The following is an 18,429-nucleotide window of genomic DNA, read 5'->3' on the forward strand; positions in this document are numbered from 1 at the left end:
TTCTAATGCAGATTTTCCTTCTTTCAGGAAGAAAATGTGAAAACCGTCCTCATGAATCCCAACATCGCTTCAGTGCAGACCAACGAGACTGGCCTAAAGCAGGCTGACACTGTCTACTTCCTCCCCATCACTCCACACTTTGTCACGGAGGTCATCAAGGCAGAGCGTCCTGATGGATTAATTCTGGGCATGGGTGGCCAGACTGCTCTGAACTGCGGTGAGTGCTTTACACCACCTTGGCAGGCCAGCTCAGGGTTCTCCCTACATGTTCAGCAGACTCTGTTTATGCAGAAATGTGAGGACCACGCGTGTCACAGATTGCCCAGATTCTTGAGTGATAGAGGTAGAGACACTGACCGTGAGTGGGTGATTGCTAAGTTGTGACCATAACATCTAATTGGCGAGTTTGATGCTTAGAAGTAACTCATGTATCATGGACTCATAGAACGTCCTGAATTAGAAGGAACCCATGAAGACCATCGAGTCCAGCTCCTGTCCCTGCACAGGACAACCCCAGCGTTCACACTGTGAGGCTGAGGGCATTGGCCAAACCCTTCTGGAATATTGTCAGGCTGTGCCTGCTTCCCTGGGAGCTGTTCCAGGGCTCCACCATGCTCTGGGGGAAGAACCTTCTTCTGATGCCCAACCTAGCCCTCCCCTGGCATCTTCCTGTCATCAGTCACCAGAGAGAAGAGCTCAGCCCCTGCTCCCCCTCCTCCTCATGTGAGGAAGCTGCAGAGCGGGATGAGGTCTCCCCTCAGTCTCCTCCAGGCTTAACAGACCCAGTGACTTCAGCCGCTCCTCACATGGCTTCCCCTCTAAACCCTTTACCAACTTTGTGGCCTTCTCTTGATCCTTTCCAGCAGCTTGAGATACTTTTTGTCCTGTGGTGCCCAGAACTGGACCCAGTACTCAAGACTTAAATCTTAGTTATCATAGCTGAATTGAGGATATTCAGACCACGTTGAGGCAGGGATCAAAAGGAAAACTTTGCTTCATTTATCTTCTAACAACAAAATCCATCAGTGTTGCAGATGACGGCCAAGCAGCGACTTCACTAACAGTCATAGGTTTCAGGACATAAACTTCCGCGTTACGCCTCCGAGTTCTAATACTGAACAATAATAAACTGAGCTGTTAACGAGACCGGGCAAGTTGTCAGCTAATCAAATCTCCTGAATACTTTCTTCATCTACCATCAGTCCTCAAAACTGTGGCTTTGTTTGCTCTGCAGGAGTGGAACTCTTCAAGCAAGGAGTCCTGCAGGAATATGGTGTGAAGGTCCTAGGTACATCAGTTGAGTCCATCATGGCTACAGAGGATAGGAAGCTTTTTTCCGATAAACTGGCTGAGCTAAATGAAAAGATTGCTCCTAGCTTTGCAGTGGAATCGGTAAATCAGACAGTTTTGAAGATGTGATTAATATTCCTGTGGCTCATTTGAGTTATTGAAAAGAAAAAATCCAAGTCTTGTTGCGTGAAAGCTGACTACAGTGGATACTGTAGTTTGTTTGCTTTCATTGGCACTTGTCACTGATTGGTGCTGGTTCACTACGCTTTAAAATGAGTGAAAATGCAATTAAGCACTTGGAAAGCCTGAGCTAATTTACCCATTGACAAGAAAAGTAAATTAGGTTGAGGTGGCTTCTGTGCTACAGCACAAAAATATGTAACGTTTCAGTGGCTACTGAATCTTGCACAAGCTATTTAGGCTTAGGATTTCAGGCCCTCCAAAAGTCCCCACGTTTCAAGAGTCCTGAAATCTTTCTTGAGAATCGAAGCACGGAAACAGGAAACTGGCACGGTGGGAAGGTCTGAGTTTGGAGGAAATCAGACGAGTCTCAAACCAGGATGTCTGTTGGAGGGGTTGTTTCACGCTAAAGTCTGTGCAGACATACCAGGTAAGGACGTTGTCCATGGAAAGTCAGCAAAGAAATCCTGGCGTGACTAAGGACAGAAGTCACCTCCTTGAGTCCATGTTCCAATCTTCTGCTGTTTGGCAAAGCGATGTTACAAAGCAGAGTTTTATTCCTTTCATTTTATCTTTGGATAGCTTAGTGTCTTGCTGGTGGGATTTCAAGTTAACCAGAGTTGTGAAGACTTGATTCATCTTAATTGTTATCATATCTCTGAAATGTATTCCTCTCTCTTAAGATTGAAGATGCTCTGAAGGCAGCTGAGAAGATCAGCTACCCCATCATGATACGTTCTGCTTACGCCCTTGGAGGTCTGGGGTCAGGCATCTGTCCTGATGAGGAAACTCTGCTGGACCTTGGCACGAAGGTACTGCTGTTACTGCAAGCTCTGGGAACAGAGCTGAGCACCTGATTTTCTTATGTAGTCTCCTTACAGTCACAGACACTGGAATTGTACGTAGCCTGCCTTTCATCTTGCCTGTCAACGTTTTGATTCAGTAGTGGACAGGTACGGTTGGACTTGATGATCTCAAAGGTCTTTTCCAACCTAGGGATTCTGTGGTTATCTGGACTCCTCCTAATGCCTTCTTTTCACACTTCCTGCTGGCTTGGGTAATGAAAATAGATAAATTAATGAGAAACAAGTCATAATTTTAGCAAGAGTTTGAACAATTTTAGTTGGAAAAGAAATGCAGAGAATAGAATAGAATCATAGAATAGTTTCACTTGGAAGGGACCTTGGAGATCATCTAGTTCCAAATCTTAGGTGTTTCCACCTGGGTACAATAGGACTATATTCACCTACTTTCAGGAGTAAACGGCACATGAAAGATGTCAAGGGAGCTGAAACATTTGAAATCCTGGATGATGATAATAGTGTTAGGGACAGAGGAGCTGGGAGGCTTGGGCTTCTGCTGTGTTTCTGACTAAAGAAAGTATTCATGCTAGGTCAAAGGCTCATGTAGAGATTTAATGGGATGGGACTTAATAATGTGACATCCCCCAGCTGTCTCTCACTGGGAAGAGACAGCTCTTCCTGAAAGAAATCTGGGTTTGTTTTTATGTGAAAAGTAAACAGATAATTGGGGAAAGCAAAACGAAAACATTTTTCTTTGGCAAATTTACAGAACTTTAGGCAACAAATCTCTGTCAGCTGGTCTCTAAAATTCTGGGGTTTGACTTCCCCTGATTTGCTGAACCTCTTAATCTTTCATGTATCTCTGGAAAGAAAAAATGCTGTGGCCAGCAGGAGCTGTGTGTGGAAATAACTTTTTTGTCTTCCACCCCATGGCTGTCATGCAAACGGACTGTGGGTCCAATGTGCTCTAGAGCCAAACAAACGAAGAATCAGAATGGTTTGGGTTGGAAGGGACCTCAAAGCCCATCCAGTTCCATCCCCTGCCACAGGCAGAGACACCTCCTGCTGGATCAAGTTGCTCCAAGCCCCTTCCAACCTGGCCTTGAACCCCTCCAGCGATGGGGCAGCCACAGCTTCTCTGGGTAACCTGGGCCAGAGACCAAGAACCCTTTTGGGGAATAATTTTTTCCTGATATCTCACCTAAACCTCCCCTGGCACAATGTCAGGCCGTTTCCTCTCATTCTATCAGTTCTCACTTGCTAAAAGAGCCCAGCATCCACCTCACCACAACCTCCTTTCAGGAGCTGTGGAGAGCCATGAGGTCTCCGCTCAGCCTCCTCTTCTCCTGGCTAAACAGCCCCATGTCCTTCAGCCCCTTCCAGAACCCCTGGGCTTCGACAGCCCCAGGTCCCTCGGCCCCTTCCAGAATCCCTGGGCTCCAGCCCCTTCCCCAGCTTCATCCAGGTATGCAGTGCTGCTCCTCAAGCTATTCCTTCTTTGTTTGTGGTTCGACTTTGGCCATGAGCTGAGGGCAATGTTTGAATAAAGACTTGAGCAGATTACAGAAGGGACCGGGCTGGAGACTGATTCATGGGCAGCATTAAAACCAGAAGCTTTGCTAAAGGATGGATTGATAATATGCCCATTACTTTCTAGGACTTTAAGTGAGAATTGATTAATGTTTTCTATCTGCTAATATTAAGGCCATTTATTCACTTAGATTATGCTCATTTACCAACAAACTGTATTTTTCATTTTTGTCTCTACTGCTGAGGAGCGCTTTCAAGATTAGTTTAAGAATAAATCACGAGTCTTGCTTCTGGTTAGGGTGCGGGTGATCAGCAGCGTTATTAGTGCTATTAATTACATGGCGTTTGCTGGCACCCACACTCCCCATCACTCAGTCACTGAGCTCTCTGCAGAGTTCTTCTGCTGAAGTCCATGTGGTTGCCCACATACACCAAAACTGGGCTGAGGCCAGCGGAGTGGAGTCCAACACAGCCAAGTCCTGCACTTGGGCAACAACAACCCCATGCAGCACTCCAGGGGAGATTTAGATTCAATATTAGGAAACGTTTCTTCCCCAGAAGGGTTCTCAGGCCCTGGCAGAGGCTGCCCAGGGAGGTGGTGGAGTCCTCACCTCTGGAGGGGTTTAAAAGCCGAGCAGACGAGGTGCTCAGGGATCTGGTTTAGCAGTGGACAGGTACAGCTGGACTCGACGATCTCAAAGGTCTTTTCCAGCCAAACACTTCTATGATTCTAACAAAAGCCTGCGTCTGCTGGGTGATCGCAGCCTTTGCCGAGTTCTCACTCCTGTCTGTTATTTAGATGCCATTGCAGGCTCACACCCCTGCCTTTTATTCCCATCAGATCACAGAAATGCTTTCTGTGCCTTTCAAACGAAGCTAATGAAATTTGTTTTTTAGAAGAAGAGAAATGTAAAGTGCTCGCTTGTCATCAGTGCTATGGACCCTGCTTATCTTCATCTTTGAATTTTCAGCTTGCTCTGGGATGTCTGGAGAGAAGTTGTTGAAGTCTTAAATATGGAGAGTGTTCTAATAAGAGTTTCTTTTTATTGTTTGTTTTTCCTACCGTGTTGCCAGGCGTTTGCGATGACTAACCAGATTCTAGTGGAAAAGTCGGTTGTTGGCTGGAAGGAGATAGAGTATGAAGTGGTGAGAGATGCTGCCGACAACTGTATTGCTGTCTGCAATATGGAAAACATGGATGCTATGGGAGTCCACACAGGTAGGCCTGGGTGCAGGGCTGCTCGCTGGAAATGGCACGGCATAAAAAAAGTCATTGAGCTCTTCTGCCTGCTGTGATTGATGAAATGGGCTCTAGAAATGTTCTTCAGGTCTCGGATACAGCCATTTAGGGTGTGAAATGGATATCATTAGGCTAAATGTATCCCTGTAGTCCTGTTTTCCATGGACTTTCCAAGTCTGAGCTTCTACTGACCCATACTTTCCATCCGCTGTGCATCCATGGGTTTGAATGTCCGTCCTTCCGTCATTCCCTAGCAGTGGAAGTGAAAAGTAGCAGAAAGTGATCTGTGTGGCGAGAATTCACTGTGCTGAGCTGCTTCTCGTTTTCCTTCTCTGCTGCCTCTGCCAAACAGGAGATTCTGTTGTAGTGGCTCCAAGCCAGACGCTCACTAATGAGGAATTTCAGATGCTGAGGGATCGTGCCATCAAAGTTGTCCGACATTTGGGCATCGTGGGAGAGTGTAATATCCAGTTTGCTCTGCATCCAACTTCCCTGGAGTACTACATCATTGAAGTTAACGCCAGGCTCTCAAGAAGTTCGGCTCTGGCCTCCAAGGCAACAGGGTAAGATTATCTAAAAAACCCAAAATACTATAGAATAAGTGAACAAATGTATGAGTGAAGGGAGAAGAAGAAAGAATTGCGATAAGACATCAGTGTATTACTTAAATACATCAGTGACTGCAGCAAGGAAGAGAAGTTCCTGCATCTGTTCTCCATGCCATAAGACGAGGAGGTGCAGGCTTAATTTGCAGCAAGAAAGGCTGAGGTTGGCTGTTGAACGGTCACTACCTGAGAAGCCTCCCAAGAACAGTTCCTGTCAGCATCTGCTAGGATTGACCCTTGGAGGGCTAGAGCTGCTGGGAGATGTGAGAAGTGGTCAGTGAGCCCTCCCAACCCATTCCAGCCTGCAGATGCCACTTCTACAAGTAGAGCCAGTCTCTGGAGGGGGGGTGCGGGTGTCCACCATATCCATGTGTCGGCTGCAAATCATCTCTGGGACCCAGAGGACATGGCTATTAATGAACTGTCTGTCAGATGGGCACAAATGGCACCACTAGCTGCCTTTGTTTTGTGGGCTAATCATAAGCTAATCAAGACAAGGATGGTCAGAGCAGGCTGTTTAAAAACTGGCTTCTTAATTGTGCTTTGCAGATGCTGCTGAGAGGCATAAATTAATCTCTAATTTGCAGTTCTCAACAACTCTTGTGGTTGTCAAGGTGCCGTAGCAGGCTGGAGATAAGCCCTGATGTTGGACAGTGGGCGCTTGATCACTTTGTTTTGGGTGGCGAGCAGCAAAGCCTGTTTATGTGGTCACACTGCGGGTGTGACAGAGACTTCAAATGGTGACTTTGCAGATCATACAGCAAGTCCCAGACCTGGGCAGGTAGCTCCGCAATGCGTTAAGGTAGGAACACCTTAACACCTTGGTCTGTTCAGCCTGGAGGAGACTGAGGGGAGACCTCATCACGCTCTGCAGCTTCTTCACACAGGGAAGAGGAGGAGCGGGTGCTGAGCTCTTCTCTCTCATGACCGATGACAGGAAGATGCCAGGGGAGGGTTATGTTGGGCAGTAGGAGAAGGTTCTTCCCCTGGAGGATGGTGCAGCCCTGGAACAGCTCCCAGGGAAGCAGTCATTGCATCAAGCCTGACAATATTCCAGCAGGGTTTGACCAATGCCCTCAGCCCCACGGTGTAAGTGTTGGGGTTGTCCTGTGCAGGGACAGGAGCTGGACTCGATGGTCCCTGGGGGTTTCTTCCAACTCGGAGCATTCTGTGATTCTACCTTGAGCACAATAACTTCATGTTGGGTTGAGGAGCAAAAATCACCTCACATGTGTTTAATTTGATCCACTCGTGGGATTTACAAAAGCAAAGTACTTCCCACCCTACTATTCTCTACTCCTCCCCTCTGGCAGGTATCCTTTAGCATTCATCGCTGCCAAAATTGCCTTGGGGATCCCCTTGCCAGAAATCAAGAACGTGGTGACAGGAAAAACCTCTGCCTGCTTTGAGCCCAGCCTGGATTATGTTGTCACCAAGATACCCCGCTGGGATCTGGACCGTTTTCAGCATGTGTCCAACCGGATTGGAAGCTCCATGAAGAGTGTGGGAGAGGTGGGTGCAAGACTCTCCCCTCCCCTTCCATTCTACCACTTGGGGAGTCATTTGTCATTCTTGGAAGCCGTCAGAATATCTGTCATGAAGGACCTAATGGCTTTTGAAGATGTTTATTCAGCTCAAGTGATTTTTATCCAGTGCTATAGTTAATCGAAATGAGTTAGCACTGTGTAATCTTGGATATCACAGTGTGGGTTCATAAATAGTTTGACTCCGAAGGAAAGAAACTAATTTGGATCGCCCGAGGTTGACTTTATTCTTAGCACTCGCTACAGGACTCGGACATGCTTCTGTTTGGGGTTCTGTCGTGGTGGTTCATTGGAGTATAATTTCAGGAGCTGTCATCTATTAAGATTTTCAGTGATGCCAGTGAGCCACAGCTCTCAGTTGTTCCCATCGTCCTCTATGTCAAAACCATGTACCAAATCTCAGCCTATTTCTGCTCTTGAAATCCAAACCTGACATGTGATCTTGCTCTGAAGTTTGGACTTCTCTTAGTGGTGATGTCTCTGATACCTAGAACATGACAGCGGGGCTTTTGAACCCTGATTTTAAGGTGTTTGGGACAATAACAACATTTTCAGACCAAGTTTTTAGAGGAGAGAAATGAAGCAAAATGGGTCTTGCCCATTCCTGGAGAGTCTTACCCATACCCACTTAATTAGTTAATTACATATCCAAAGAAAAATAATTATTTATGTATCTTTTCAGCTGCCTCTTTTTCCTGATGCTTTTCAAGTAGCTATTTTATTAAATCCTTTTGACGTGTGCGACCTTCTTATCATCAATTCTACCTTGCTCAGACAATGAGCCTTCATCCCAACTGGCTGGATTAATTAGAATTTGGTTTTCCGGTGGCAGTTTTGGCTTTTAATGGCAATGAGGGATGGTGTTTTCCAGTGAGTTGATGCTTATTGATATTAATCCTTTCTGTTTGGGGTTCTGGAGAGTTGGGGTTCCTAAATAACAGTTGCCTTGTGCCCAATTAATTCTCTCCGTTTAGAGGTTTTAGGCTGTCCTGGAGAGCTGGGTTGCCTTGTGCCCTACCAGCTGTGAGGGCATCCTGGCCATCACGTTTTCAGGAGGAAGCATCTAGTCCTTCCAGTGGTCGTATATAATGAAACCAGAACTGATGACCCCTCTGTCCTTTTCAGGGCAAGATGCTGGGTGAAGGAAGGGAGGGAGGAGGTGTAGGAATCTGTGCTGGGGAGGGAACTGAAACAGGGGTGGAGGAGCTTAAGGAATGCGCTTTGCAGCTGGTGGAGGAACTTGGCAGAAAGGTGAGTCTCCGAGCTCTGTGTCTTTGAAGCACAGAGCTTCTGGCCGCTGTGTCTCTATTAGTATGGCAGAGTCATCTCCCTCAGCCTGAACCGGAAGGCAGACTGCAGCACCTACTGCATTTTTATTAAGTGAGCGGCCTGGCCTGGCTTTTTCTGAGCTCCGTTGCGCTGGGCAGTGGGCCTGGAGCTGTGAGAAAAGAGAAAATAAGGTTATTTTCTTTCTTCGACCTTTTTCAATGTTGCTTTTGAGAAGATTTTTATGCTGTTAGGGTTCTACTGTGCTGGGAAATAAAAATATAGAGATCTGAGAAAGGGCTCTGCTACCGCACAGATTTCCACAGGGAAAAGCTTTTTTCCTTATTAACCATGATGTCAAGATTGGAGGAGGGAACCCCAGTGCTGCTGTGCCAAGGACGAGTAATCCTTTAAGGGAGCCCTCACGGGGCAAAGTCACTGTTAAAAGTAATTTAGAGGAAGAGGAGCAGATTTCTCCTGAACCTTAGAATTCCCCTTGTGAGTTTCTCTCTCTAACAGGCTGTTAAGGAGAAATATAAGTCTGTATTACTGCCCCCGTGCCGCTGCATAATGCTGCCCTCCACTAACGCGCACGAGAGCGGTTTGCAGAGGAGAGCAGGGGCTTCCTGTCTTTCATAGGTAGGGAGAGGAAAGCAGAGAGCAGGCTGTTGTCTGAAACTCCCTGTTGATGGTAGGGGAGTGGGGCTCAGGTGTGCCCATAGGGCCACCTGCATCTTGGCTTCGCTCAGCCATGGTGTGACAGGACCAGGGAAGGGATTGTGCCCCTGGGCTCAGTGCTGACAAGGCCACAGCTCAAATCCTGGGTTCGGGTTTGGGCCCCTTAGTACAAGAAGGACATTGAAAGGCTGGAGCGCGTCCAGAGAAGAGAATGGAGCTGGGGAAGGGGCTGAAGAACAGGGGTCTGGGAGTGGCTGAGGGACCTGGTGTTTAGCCTGGAGAAAAGGAGGCTGAGGGAAGACCTCGTTGCTCTCTGCAGCTCCCAGAAAGGAGGTGTGGTGAGGGGGGTGCTGGGCTCTTCACTCAAGTGATAGGATGAGAGGGAATGGCCTCAAGTTATACCAGGGAAGGTTGAGATCAGACATCAGGAAAAATCTCATCACTGAAAGGGTTCCCAACCCTGGCAGAGGCTGCCCAGGGAGGTGGTGGAGCCCCCATCCCTGGAGGGGTTTAAAAGCCAATCAGACGAGGTGCTCAGGGATCTGCTTTAGCAGTGGACAGGTACGGCTGGACTCCATGATCTCAAAGGTCTTTTCTAACCAAGTGACTCCTAAGATTCAGTCTGCTGTGCCGGACTTGGAGCCGGCAGGCCTGTCTTGGGGGGGAGGTGCAAGGGCTGTCATCTCTCTGTCTCCATGGTTTAAATTTGCACCTCTGTGTTCCCTGGGGAACGCTGGGCAGCAGCTCACCCAGCTCATGTGAAGGACTCTCTGTTACAGGTCATGGCAATTGGACGCACTTTTGAAGAGAGCTTCCAGAAGGCCCTGAGAATGTGCCACCCATCTGTAGATGGCTTCACTTCACGTCTGCCCATGAATAAAGCCTGGCCAGCTGTCGTGGATCTCCAGAAGGAACTCTCTGAGCCATCCAGCACTCGGATATACGCAATAGCCAAGGTAACCAAAGATAGGAATGTGCCTTGAATTATAGCTACCAAATTGGGTCAACTGAGGTGAGATTCTGTACCCTCTTGTTGCCCCGTGTAAAGCACACTGGGAACACCTTGTGTAGGATCCTTGCTGTTGGAAGTACAGACATTCTCTATTGCATGCCATTTCCTCTGCAGAACTCAAGAGCTGGGTGGGTATGACTTTAATTTTTCATGCTGAGAGCTGTTTCCTGCATCTTCTTTCCAGGTAAAGGATTTGCCTTGTGAATATAACCTTACCCAGTGCTCGTTGCATCCAGTAGCATCCTGTGTTGTGGTGGAATCACGGAATTGTTTGGGTTGGAAGAGACCTCAAAGCCCAGCCAGTTCCACTACTGCCATGGGCAGGGACACCTCCCACTGGATCAGGGGCTCCAAGCCCCATCCAACCTGGCCTTGAACACCTCCAGGGATGGGGCAGCCACCACTGCTCTGGGCAACCTGGGCCAGTCCTGGCACTTGAGTTTGTAGCTGAATGGTGATGGAGACCTGCATCACTTCCCTTTGCTTGTTCCTGTAAAATAGTTGTTTACCAAATATTGGCTGATGTTCAGCTCTGAGTTATGTTGGTGTGAGTGTCCATAAAGTTGGCCAGTTTTCAGATTACTTTTCATTTATGGGGAGGAAGGAAGATAAAAAAGAGGATCCTTTTAAGAACTGAAACAAAAGATGGTAAAGAACAGTGAGCTGCAGTCTGAGGGCATTTCTCCTGTCTATGTTTAGCCCCTCTGCTGTCATACCAGGCAAATCCCTTCATCTCTCAAGGTGTCTGGGTAATGGCGGGTGCTGTTGTCAGGGGAGGGAGGTTGTGAGATGATTTCTGCCTTCAGCTCCACAGTGGTTGCCTGTGTGTAAATGTGGGGTGAGTCACTTTACAAGGTAGGTGCCATTTCCCACTTTGGTTTTGCTGCAGCTGACTTGTCCGTCTGTCCATTCTCTCGGTGAAGAGGAGGGCACAGCAGTCTTTTATAGCTCCTACTTACCTTTTAGGGTGTTTTAAGATTGCAAACCTTCCTGGCAGGGAAATTACTGGTGTTCTTTTGGCAGGGAACACCCGGTTACTGGGTTTTGTGCCCCTGACTTTAAGCCCTTTGTGCTCATGTGTAGATACACTTCATTACATCCTCCACATGAGTGTGGGGAGCTGAGAGTGTGCTGTGTTTGTAGAGAGGTTTCCCTGTAGCTATTCCTCTTATAAATGGCCTGAGCAGAAAGCACCAGATGTTCTGTAAGTGTGTGGTGTGTCCAGCTGGTGACTTTTGCTTTTCAAGACAGGGAAATGCACATCTTCATAAGTGCAGAACACCCTTCAGCAGCTGTGCTTGGTCTTTGTACAGCTTTCTGTTGTAACAGAGGGGAAAAATCTTGCTTTGTGTCTCTCCGAGTGGCTCAGAGAGCTTTTGTGAAAGGTTAATCTCAGCCCTGTGTTAACACGGGGAATCTGGGGAGATGAAGGTGAGCTTGGGCCCCACCGAATGCGCTGGGTGTTCCCAGCTGGTGGCATTTTCACTGGGAGCTGCCAAAAAGAAGCAAGATCAAAGCTTTAATCCCTCCCTATAAAGACCTGCCTCTGGCTGACACAGTGCACTAATTCATCCCCGTTAATAACTGAGGCAAGCAATATCGGTGAGAGGTACTTCTGGCAGCTGGAGCTGCCTGCCTGGAAATCCCTTTCCAGCTTGCTGCTATTTAAAAGGCAGCAGTTAGTCCCCGTTAGCCATCAGCTTCGTTTGAAACAGGTTGGAGCTTTGTTGTGTGTCTTTCCCTCCCTCCTAAGCTCCAGTAGACAATTCTCCAAAGCTTTCTACTTCTTCTTTCTCCTTTGTCTGTTGGATGATGAAAACAGTAACTGCTCAGGTGCAAGGGAAGGGAATTCAGCTGCCATTCGGAGCTGCTGTTGTAAGGAGACTCCCTGTCTGTGCAGGAAGGCACTAGGAGTGAGGCTCAAAGAAGTGAGACCTGTTCCTTGGCCAGAGCGGCCAGGCACAGCGAGGATGTAAGTGCCTGATGAGCAGGCCTGCTTGGGTGTTGTCAGATCTTTTCTGGGCCCTCTTAGGGATTGCCTACGAGTTTGTGGATTCTGTCCTTGCTGCATTTCACACTAGGGTCCTCCTAGTTTTCCACACGCATTAGTTTGCACTCATGCTCCGGCCCACGTGCAGCTGAGAAGTTCCTTTGGTGAGGAGCAGGGATGGGACTGAAGGAATGAGAGTGCTGGCTCTAGAGGGAGTACAGGCAGCAGAGCTGTCCCACCGTTGCTTGGCCTGGAGACCAGTCTTCCTCCCTGACTCACGGTGTGAACATAGTCCTTGGCTTCTCAGCGTGGGACCAGTGTCCACTGGAGGGGACACTCTGGAAGGTGAGCCGGACTCTAAAGTCGGGCTGTCCTGCTGTGGCTCCCATCCCCTTCTCCCACTGGGCATTTAGGCTGTGCTCCAGGTACGTTTGAATAGAGTAAAGCCATTGGAGTATGTCCAGGGCCTCCGATCGCATCCTGCAGGGACTTTGTCTGGAAACCCAGAAACTTGCTCCTGTAGGGTGGTGATTCAGAAGCAAGAACAGCCTGCAGACTCTTTCTTCTCTCCCAATCTCCAGTGGCTTAATGACTCTCAAAGCAGAGATAAACCAGAAGTCAAATCTGTGCAAACTTAATCTGATTAGTAAACAGATAAATTGAATTTTAAAACAAACAAATTTGGCCTCATTAGTGCCTTTTACTTATTTAACACCAGCAATGTTAAGTTTAGGCATTAAAGATGCCAGGGCAGCAGCATCACAATGAAAGAAGCAGAAATGGAGTGCTACTTGGGGGCACTGAGTATTAACCCACCTGATTGGCAGTACGGCAATTGCAGCGCTCCACGTCACTGCTTTAGTGGAGGAACTACCAGGATTGTACCCTGTAATGTTCGAGAAATCCCTGCCGGTGCTCAGGGAGTGCTGGGGTGGCCCCAGGCTGTTCTTCGCAGGAGTTTGGAAGAACAACGGCTGTTGGGTGCAAAGTGCTTGGCTGAAGGTTCTGTGTGTGAGTGACTCCGAAGGAGCAAAATATGCGGTAGAGATTTTCACTGCTGCTTGCGAGCAAACAGGCTGTTCAGTCAGCAGCTTCATACCTCTCAGGGGAAGAGTTGTGAGAGGGAGATCATAGAATCATGGAATGATTTGGGTCTGAAGAGACCTCAAAGCTCATCCAGTCCCACCCCTTGCCATGGGCAGGGACACCTCCCACTGGATCAGGGGCTCCAAGCCCCATCCTACCTGTCCCTGAACATCTCCAGGGATGGGGCAGCCACCACCGCTCTCAGCACCCTGGGCCAGGGCCTCTGGTGTGAAGAATTTCTTCCTAATGTCTAATCTAAATCTTCCCCCTTCAAATTTAAAGCCGTTCCCCTTTGCCTTACCCCTGCCATCCCTGATCCAGAGCCCCTCCCCAGCTTTCCTGGAGCCCCTTTCTGTACTGGAAGCTGCTCTAAGGTCTCCCTGCAGTCTTCTCTTCTCCAGGCTGAACAACCTCAACTCTCTCAACCTGTCCTTATAGCAGAGATGCTCCAGGCCGAGGATCATCTCCGTGGCCTCCTCTGGACCCGATCCAACAGTTCAGGTCCAGATCTGGGCAAGCTGCCTGGAAATCCTTTAGTAAAAGTAGGAGCTGGCATCTGGGTTTTGCAGTGCCCGATGGGAGCTGACGCCCATCCTTTGTCCATGCGGGCCATGCCTTCTTGGAGCACAGCACTGCCGTGACCCGTGCACTTCTCTCTGGCATAAAGTGTCCACTGCACAGCGCTGAAGAGCATGGTGATCTTGTGTCCGCAGCTCGATAAGGCAGAGGAGCAATGCTGGGGTGCAGTGGGCCAGACTCATTCTTGTATTTGTGCTGGCATTTTCTTCAGTGGTGTCACTCTGGCTTCCTTCCAGGGATGCTGCCCTGCAAGAAAGCAATTAAGCGTGGTAAGAAACTAATGAGCCTGATTACTTCAGCTTGGCAAAGATACCGTGCTGGTATTATTATGGTTGATTATAGCTCTTTTTATCAGGAGAGCTGTAACTGTGCACCCAGGAAACAATAGTGACGGAAGATATGGCTGTGATGTATCGAGACACAACTGCCCCGATACAACCACATCGGTGGAGTCTCTAGTGTCTCCTCTGAACTGTCTGTTTGTTCTGCATTGTCCTGTAGAACAGTGTTGTTTCAATAATAACTCCTGGGGTTCCTTTCTGCCCCATGGCTGTAAATAGTTCAATAAGAACAAAATAAATAAATAGCTCCAGCAAGATGATGTTGGGGGGATTTGGATGATCTGGAGCGTGTCCAGAGAAGAGCAACAAAGCTGGTGAGGGGGCTGGAGAACAAGTCTTACGAGGAGCGGCTGAGAGAGCTGGGGTTGTTTAGCCTGGAGAAGAGAAGGCTGAGGGGAGACCTTATTACTCTCTACAACTACCTGAAAGGAGGTTGTGGAGAGGAGGGAGCTGGCCTCTTCTCCCAAGTGACAGGGGACAGGACAAGAGGGAATGGCCTGAAGCTCCACCAGGGGAGGTTCAGGTTGGATATCAGAAAAAAATTCTTCACAGTAAGAGTCATTGGGCACTGGAACAGCTGCCCAGGGAGGTGGTCGAGTCGCCTTCCCTGGAGGTGTTTAAGGAACGGGTGGATGAAGTGCTGAGGGACATGGTTTAGGGAGTGTTAGGAATGGTTGGACTCGATGATCTAATGAGTCCTTTCCAACCTTGTGATTCTGTGATTCTGTGATCTTGACATTAAGTTGAGATACAATGAGAGAAGATTGAGTTACACGGTAGCTGTTGTGTGTCACCCAGGACTGGACTCTCCCTTGCTTCAGGGATGTTTCAAGGCTGTCTCAGCCTGGAGAAGAGGAGGCTCCAGGGAAACCTTTGAGCAGCATCCAGTGCTGAAAGGGACTCCAGGAAAGCTGGGGAGGGGCTTTTTACAAGGGCCCGGAGTGACAGAATGAGGGGGAATGGCTTTAAACTGGAAGGGGGAAGATTTAGATTAGACATTAGGAAGAAATTCTTCACTACAAGAGTGGTGAGGCTCTGGCCCACATTGCCCAGAGCAGTGGTGGCTGCCCTATCGCTGGAGGTGTTCAAGGCCAGGCTGGATGGGGCTTGGAGCAACCAGATCCCGTGAGAGGTGTCCCTGTCCACAGCAGGGGTGGAACTGGATGGGCTTTGAGGTCCTTTCCAACATAAACCATTCTGGTTCCATTTAGTCTCGTATTTTAAGAGTAAATTAAGATTTATGCTCCAAAGCAAAAAGTTGCTCTGCAGCTGAGAAGCAGGACCTTGCTGTTTAGTGTTTGGAGCTAGAAGCCTGCGATTTGGGCAACTTAAGGGGTGAGAGGAGGAGTTGGCACTGCAGGCTGAACATGTCTTGCTGTAGGCAGGTGAAGCACATACTTGGTGGCCACCAAGCCTTCTTGCCATCAGTTTAACTTTGGCTGATGGTTCTGTGAAAAGGAAATCGCCTCTCCACTGGTCAAACAGATGCCTGCTTTTGGTCCCAAAACCTGTGCAGAAGTGGCTGGTGCCTCCCTATGCTTCTTGAGTGGTGTGTATTCTATTGTCATGAGACAGGATTGTGGGGCAGATGAACCTTTGAGTTGTCCAGCTCAGTATGCTTCATGTCTTAATGTTATAGAACTGCCACATGTTTGGATAAATCTATATTTGCAAAGCACATCTTACAAGTGCGTTGGTGCTGTCCTGTTTTTGACAGGCCTTGGATAACGAAGTCTCCGTGGATGTGATTCACAAACTCACAGCCATCGACAAATGGTTCCTTTATAAGATGCACAGCATTGTGAACATGGAGAAGATCCTGAAGGAAGTGACAAGGTAAGAGAAACCAAGAGCCTTGTCTTTGGACACAACAGTCCTTCTGAGGATCCTTCTACTAGGAATTACAGAATGGTTTGGGTTGGAAAGGACATTAAAGCCCATCCAGTTCCTCCCCCCGCCATGGGCAGGGACACCTTCCACTGGATCAGGTTGCTCCAAGCCCAGCCCATCCTACCTGGCCCTGAACACCTCCAGGGATTGGGCAGCTGTGGCTTCTCTGGGCAACTTGGGCCAGGGCCTCACCATCCCCCAATCCCTGGAGGTGTTCAAGGCCAGGTTGGATGGGGCTTGGAGCCCCTGATCCAGTGGGAGGTGTCCCTGCCCATGGCGGGCGTGGAACTGGATGGGCTTTGAGGTTTCTTCCAACCGAAATCATTCCACGATTCTCCATTTTTTTCTGGCCTGGCCAACTGATTCTCGAGCTTTTCTGCCTTGCTGTGATCGTGCAGTGCATGTTGCTTTTGTACTGCACTCTCAGACATCTATGATTCCAGACATATTTAAATATAAATCTACTTCTTTCTTCAAGAAAAATGACCGCATAAACCTAAGCAGGAAAGATAGCAGTAGATTAAAGTGCTGGGCTGTATTTCAGCTCCAGCCTCTTGCTGACTTGAGCTTTCCCTTCGTGGTTTACGAGGTGGGAGAGGCTCTTTGCTGAGTTATTGCCTGTGTTGGCCGGCTGTGCCTCGGGTCCCGCCGAGTTCCCCACGATTCGCCACATGATGGCACTGGGAGCGCACGGTCCTATCCTGTGTGGCTGCTTCCTTCATCCGCTGCGGTTCCTGCTGCCCTGGCCAGCTGCACGGCTTTAATTGAGCAGCTCCTGCTTCCCCTGGAACAAGCTGGATGTGGAGCTCAGCAAAAAATAAATGCGGAGGGAGATGGCGAAGAGAAGGATTAGCTTGATTATTTACAGAAACCTGTTGTTTGCCTGCACAAGTTTCTGCCCTCTAACATCCATGTCCTGTCGCATTTGTCTCGAATGCTTTAAATATCTATGTGCAGCTCCGGAGGAAGAGAAACAATTGATCCAGAATCCGTTTGATTTCCTCACTGTTGGAGTGGTGTGCTCTGGAGGGATGCGCTTGGAACCTCAGGTGTTGGCCCCATCCTCAGCTGGTGTAAATCTTAGATAGGTTTGAGTTGGAAGGGACCTCAAAGTTCCACCATCTAGTTCCACCCCCTGCCATGGGCAGGGACACCTGCCACTGGATCAGGGGCTCCAAGCCCCATCCAACCTGGCCTTGAACCCCTCCAGAGATGGGGCAGCCACCACTGCTCTGGGCAACCTGGGCCACAGCCTCCCCACTCTCAGTGTTAAGAATTCCTTCCTAATGTCTCATCTAAATCTTCCCCCTTCCAATTTAAAGCCATTCCTCTTTGCTGTATCGCTGCCCTCCCTGATCCAGAGCCCCTCCCCAGCTTTCCTGGAGCCCCTTTCTGTACTGGAAGCTGCTCTAAGGTCTCCCTGAAGCCTTCTCTTCTCCAGGCTGAACAACCCCAACTCTCTCAGCCTGTCCTTGTAGCAGAGGTGCTCCAGCTCTTGGATTATCTCCATGGAGTCCTCTGGACCTGTTCCAACATTTCCATATTCTTCTTATGTTGGGGATTCCAGTACTGGACACAGGACTCCAGGTGGAGTCTCACAAGAGTGCAGCGAAGGTGAAGAATCCCCTCCCTTGACTCATTCATTTATCAGGGCAGAGTTTCACTGCACTGTCCTCACTCAGACCTTCCCAAGGGAATTTGTCTACCCCATGGCCTGCCTCGGAGCAAGGAGATAGACTATCCAGCTCTGTAATGCCGAAGGCACATTGGCACAAAGGCAAAGAGCCGCAGGGAACCACTTGTGACCTGAACTAAGGAACTTGTCCAGTGAGCCGCATCAGGAAACGCATCTCTGCAATAGAGGCAGAGCTAATGGAATGATGCAAATGAGACTTGGCACACATGCCTTTCCTGCAGCCAGCTGTTTCCAGTCCCTGGCATGCCTGACACGGCTTTTACCTGTGCTGCAGGATTATTCCAATTGAAAAGGAGCAGCTGTGCCACTGTCATGGCTTTAAATCTTTCTGCTGTTGAAATACTTACGAAAAGTAGCTGCCGCGTTCCCAGCACTGTTGCTGGTTCCAAGCTCACTCCCTGTTCAGTCAAATCCATCCCTTCCTTTTTGTCTCTGGATCAGCTGAGGGGTTCTCTGCAGCGAGCTTTGGATGCGGTTGAGGTAACATCACTGCTAAGAGTCTTGATTGGGGTCCTGCAGAGCTGTTGTAGAGACTGGTAACAAGGAGATGGGCTCTACCAAGAGGAAGTTTAGAGCTGGAAGGAGTGGATAGGGCAGTCAGATGGGGCAGGGGGGTCAGAGGCAGGTGGAGGCCTTTGTGAGCAGCTCAGCAAGCAGTGGTCACACACTGCACGCTGCCTTGCATCCTCACCACGTGAG

General features: G+C 48.8%; 1 protein-coding gene across 1 annotated transcript in view; it reads left to right on the forward strand.

Annotated features, from left to right (window-relative positions):
* The window catches only part of CPS1 (carbamoyl-phosphate synthase 1), a 109,242-nt gene that overhangs the window by 42,549 nt on the left and 48,264 nt on the right, over nt 1-18,429 (forward strand). The window contains exons 16-23 of the mRNA XM_054070644.1: nt 28-217; nt 1,235-1,392; nt 2,154-2,282; nt 4,878-5,022; nt 5,396-5,606; nt 6,962-7,160; nt 9,916-10,092; nt 15,862-15,980. Coding sequence (XP_053926619.1) covers nt 28-217; nt 1,235-1,392; nt 2,154-2,282; nt 4,878-5,022; nt 5,396-5,606; nt 6,962-7,160; nt 9,916-10,092; nt 15,862-15,980 — 1,328 coding nt within the window. The remainder of the gene's footprint in view (nt 1-27; nt 218-1,234; nt 1,393-2,153; nt 2,283-4,877; nt 5,023-5,395; nt 5,607-6,961; nt 7,161-9,915; nt 10,093-15,861; nt 15,981-18,429) is intronic.

Source organism: Cuculus canorus, chromosome 6, assembly GCF_017976375.1.
Source record: "Cuculus canorus isolate bCucCan1 chromosome 6, bCucCan1.pri, whole genome shotgun sequence".
Lineage (NCBI taxonomy): Eukaryota > Metazoa > Chordata > Aves > Cuculiformes > Cuculidae > Cuculus > Cuculus canorus.